General features: G+C 45.2%; 1 protein-coding gene across 2 annotated transcripts in view; it reads left to right on the forward strand.

Annotated features, from left to right (window-relative positions):
- LOC123504035 (trypsin-1-like) overlaps window positions 1-4,141 on the forward strand; it is a 44,286-nt gene extending 40,145 nt beyond the window's left edge. For both annotated transcript variants that reach the window (XM_045254280.1, XM_045254281.1), the window contains exons 3-8: window positions 1,367-1,476; window positions 1,589-1,765; window positions 1,938-2,102; window positions 2,268-2,461; window positions 2,600-2,716; window positions 3,045-4,141. In XM_045254280.1, the coding sequence (XP_045110215.1) occupies window positions 1,367-1,476; window positions 1,589-1,765; window positions 1,938-2,102; window positions 2,268-2,461; window positions 2,600-2,716; window positions 3,045-3,245 (964 nt within the window). In that variant the 3' untranslated portion in view covers window positions 3,246-4,141. The remainder of the gene's footprint in view (window positions 1-1,366; window positions 1,477-1,588; window positions 1,766-1,937; window positions 2,103-2,267; window positions 2,462-2,599; window positions 2,717-3,044) is intronic.
- Window positions 4,142-4,928: the final 787 nt, after the last annotated feature.

Consider the following 4,928-nt stretch of genomic DNA (forward strand, 5'->3'; position numbering starts at 1 on the left):
ACGCGAATCTTATCTTATCAGTCTATACAGTTGCCGAGAGAGGGGAACATGATTCTCTCTCTCTCTCTCTCTCTCTCTCTCTCTCTCTCTCTCTCTCTCTCTCTCTCTCTCTCTCTCTCAGGACAAAGAGTTACGCCTGTGTGACCCTAAATCGGCTTTTCATAATTTTAAAAACAGGTTCTGAGTGGCCACGGTGACCTCGTGTTGACTCTGACCACCCGGAACTGCCTCCCCCCAACCCGACAAGGCACGTGGCCTTCTTTTCTGCCTCCCCGCCATGACCTATTCCTTCAAATACCGTGTCTTTATTCCTCGTCTTTCCTTAAAATGGAGGAGATCAAGATTTTCATTTAGATTACGCCGCTTTAGTCGTTTGCTCCCTTTTACACGAGTATCTCATTTTACGAGTATTGCAAACTTTTTAATGGTTTACGGACCCATACCTTATAAAATATACATTACACTGGGTTTTCATACATATCATCTTTTTTTTAAACAATGAGGGCTTTTCACGGGAATTACGGACTAGAAGAGGCATTTTGGGTACCTCTTATTTGATAGTCCACTCGTTAAGGAGCCATTACCCCGAGTTGTGATGTATGATGTGTGATGATATGTTTCGCCCCTCATAAAAGAATAGAATAACGAATAGATAGAAAGAAAACTTCAAAATAAGTTCATAATCGGAAGAAGGGAAATAAAGAAAATATAAATACAGCCAAAGAATTCCAGTGATCACACGGGAAGGGAATGAAAGAGGGGAGGCACTATAGTTAACTCTTGGATTAGGGAGACGAACAAGATAGAACGTGAAAGAAAAAATTAAACTCCTGTACGTGAAATCTTATAGACTTAGACGAAAAATTTCAGTCGAATTCCAAAGTTTCCCGTTCTCCAATTCTTAAGCAAGAGTTAACGCAAGACGGGACATCACTACCTATCTTGACTATTCAAATCCAATTAGTTTACGACGCGTTAACACCCAGCGGTACATGTAGGCAACTTAACGCGGCTATAAACGCTGCATTACCGGCTGAAACGAGGGCCAATTCAACTATATAGTGTCGTTAAACTTGGTGGTATGTGTTCTCACGTGACGGCGGAGCGAACACGTGACGCAGGGAGAAGGGGAGGAAAGGTAGTAAAGGTGTGACGTTTGAGGTGATTTACATGCAGGTGGTTGCAGTAAAATGGTCTTCCCTGTATAAGCAGAAGAAAGAGTTTACGTTCCCAAGTATAAATCAGCTTCACTCTACAGATCTTTCTCTCAAATGTGATCAACGCTAATGGTTTTATCAACTTCTCAACTATATATACATAAGTCCTATCCTTCAGGACTAACCAAAACTAATTCTTCTGCCCCCAGAGTTATGAGCTTCCCGGTGTCGTCGCGAAACAACGAGATCTGTGGCATCCGACGCAACTCTGTGCCTGACCTCTTCACCAGAATCGTGGGCGGCACGGAAGCTGAGAGAAGTAAGCAATGTATTCCTTCCGCTTGTGTCCCTCTCTCTTTGCCTCTCCTTCAGGAAAGACGCACCAAATAGTGGTAAGAGAGTCAAGGAGTTACGTATCCATGTTTCCACAGACGAGTTTCCGTGGCAAGTGTCGCTGCAGTACGTGAGCAACTGGTATACACACCACATCTGCGGAGGCACAGTCATCGACCAGCGGTGGATCATGACCGCCGCCCACTGCACGCACATCTACCAAAGCTACCAGCTTATCGTGGTGGCCGGGGAGCACAATCTTAAGCGCAAACATGGTGAGAATTGTTTTGTGTGTGGAGAATTAGATGGTGAGGTTCTTAGGGAGTTGTTTTCTGGGATAGAGTGAATCGTGCGTGGGTATACAAGTGTTGTGGTTGTGGGTGGTGGTACCGTTAGCCTTGCGAGAAGTAATGCAGTGTTCTTGTGTTCTATTCCGTCCGCATACAGGAGAGGAACAGACGCGCAACATAGAGACCATGATAGAGCACCCGCAGTACAATGCGAGGACTCAGGAGTACGACATGGCCATGATCAAGTTGTCGCAGCCGTTGATTCTGGATGGCGTTACCGTCTCGCCCATCTGCCTGCCGCCCTACTTTAAACAATTCATGGGTGAGGGTGTTCACAATGTGTTCCTGTTGATTACTTTGCATCATGCTTACTCTTCGGATTCCTTGTGGTGTATTGACCTCAAATCGATCTTTCTCCTGGATCGAAGTAGTTCTATGCTGGGAACGTCTTATCAGCATCTCATCTCGGCGGGTGACTCTCCCTCAGGTGACGGCTTGGTGACAGGCTGGGGCGACACTGAGGAGGGTGGGGAGAGTTCGGACGTATTGATGAAGGTGGTGGTGCCCATCATCACTGATGAGGAGTGTCGCGATGACTACCGCGCCATCGGCTACTCCGGCCCCATCACCGACAACATGATGTGCGCAGGATATCCCGCTGGAGGCAAGGACGCCTGCCAGGTAGGCTGGACTCTCTCAGGAAATTTATAATTCCGTGACAAAGACTGAGCGTTAATGGCTGAACTTATCGTAGACCAGAGCCTCAGGAAACTCTGGTACTGACAGGACGTGTTATCTTGAATGTTCTTTTGTCCGTAGGGTGATTCAGGAGGCCCCTTCATATGTTTGGGAGATGACAAACGCTACTACCTGGCGGGTGTGGTGTCATGGGGAATCGGGTGTGCCCAGCCTGGCGTGCCTGGCGTGTACACTGAGGTAAGTACCGCAGCCCCGCCCTGGGGGACGCTGCTGTCTTCTTGATCTTAAATGCCATCTTCCCTCCGCGATACATGTAAGTAATTAGTGTGCATTCACCGTCGCCTGCTGGTCACCCAGTGAGTCTTCCCCATTACGGAGTGAACTCAGAGCTCATAGATCGATCTTTTGGGTAGGACTGAGACCATACCACACTCCATACACCGGAAAAGCGAGGCCACAACCCCTCGAGTTACATCCCGTACCTAGTTGTGTGTGTGTGTGTGTGTGTGTGTGTGTGTGTGTGTGTGTGTGTGTGTGTACAAGGCTCACACATTGTTTTCCACAGGTGAGTCACTTCGTCCCCTGGGTGATTGACGTGATCAGTAACCGCTTCCTTAAGTCGCCCCGCCCCATTTCCATGCGCGTGGGTATCGCCGAGAGCCAAGGGACCACCGCTGATGCTACCGAAGGAGAAGAAGAGCAGACCAACATTACTGACGATGGTTCTGTAACCCTCACCTCAAGCATGCCACAGCAACAGCAGTAACTGGAGCGCCGCCAGGACACTGTTTCTATCAGCACTACAGCTCAAGGCGCGGAAGGCTGCGGGATGAAGGATAAAAATGACTCGGACTGTTTTACTGAATTATTCCACACTGAAGACCAATATTCGAAAGACCTGTAACTGTAATGAGAGACTGCGTAATGTACAAATATAACTACTGTGCACACGTCAGGAAACACTTTAAACGTGCTTTTACTTACTTATATTATCCATCATTGAAACGAGGAGAGGCTGCCAAGTGTTGAGTGTTCGCAGCAATGGTCTGTACTTTACACCTGTTATCAAGTAAGAACATAGGGAAGTATAAGGGAAGATGCAAGAAACTAAGCCACTTTAATAAAACAACGATCCTATATATACACATACCTACTCCCCATAATGTCCCTATACTGGTAAAAGGGGAATATTTATGTCTTTTATTTATGTCTAACATTAAAGAACACATAAGATTTGTACTAATCTATGGTAAAGCACTGACCGGATCTCTATAAACACGTGACTCCGGGGCTGCATCCTCAAGAGCTTGGTGGTCACACAGGGTTGTCCTTGAGATCACAGATTATTCTTCTGTCTTTCTGTTTGCGTTTGTCTGCCTGTTTAGCAAGTTTTCGTAATGATGGAAGACAAAATTGGTACTCTACTACTGCAACTGGTGTGCTTCTCAGGACATGGCAGTGACAGCGTTATTGGCCACAACGCAGGACCTTCACGCTGGATTACCTACCTATGCTGACCAGACAGGACGCCCGCCGCGCTTCCTTCCCCTGTGTTGGAGCGCATGTATCTCTCTCTATTACTCCTACTAGTGTAAGTGAGTGAACGTGTATACCCTTTGTCGCCTGAGTATTTATTCGATAAACGTTAATTTACAAATTTTGTCAGTTTTGTTTGGGTTTATCCTTTAGATGTGAATGGCGTTGTGAAGTTGGAAAACAAATATCTTGAAACATTCACTTGACAGAAAGCTTTTTATGCTGATCAATATGTACGGGACAAATAGATAGGCGCGTTACTTTATTATTATTGTTATTGTTATTATTATTATTATTATTATTATTATTATTATTATTATTATTATTATTATTATTATTTACTTTGCCGTCAAGAACACTTGATTAATATTTACAGGGAGAAGCTCCATAGTAATATAATAAGGTACTGTACCTACTCACGAAGGATACTAACATCAGCGAGTATAGGGAAAGCGTAAATTTGAAACAGCATACTTAAACATTTCAGGGCTTCCTCCCAACTATAATCATAAAAGGCTCTAGTGGAAATTACTAAGATTTGGATGTGTTCAGTGTTGTTACGATAGTTCAACACAGTGATTCCCAACTGGTGTGCCGCGGCACCAAGGGGTGCCGTGAGATCTTTTGAGGGTGCCGCCAAAATTCAGGGGAAAAAATTGCATTAACTTCACTCTCTCTGCTTCTGCTGCTGCTGCACAATTTAGCGATCGAATTTTCAACTTAGCTACTTTTCATTGAATTTGTATAATAATTTGTACTTATGGAAAATTACAATCCAGGAGAACAATACTAATTATATGATTTTGCTGTGTAATAATTGTACGGACACTGGAGAGAACAGCTTGGCGGGAGAGTGGGAGGGAGGGAGGGAGGGAGTGAGGGTTGTAGACTGACGCGTATGACACACGTACAG

Source organism: Portunus trituberculatus, chromosome 15 (genome assembly GCF_017591435.1).
Source record: "Portunus trituberculatus isolate SZX2019 chromosome 15, ASM1759143v1, whole genome shotgun sequence".
Classification (NCBI taxonomy): Eukaryota; Metazoa; Arthropoda; class Malacostraca; order Decapoda; family Portunidae; genus Portunus; species Portunus trituberculatus.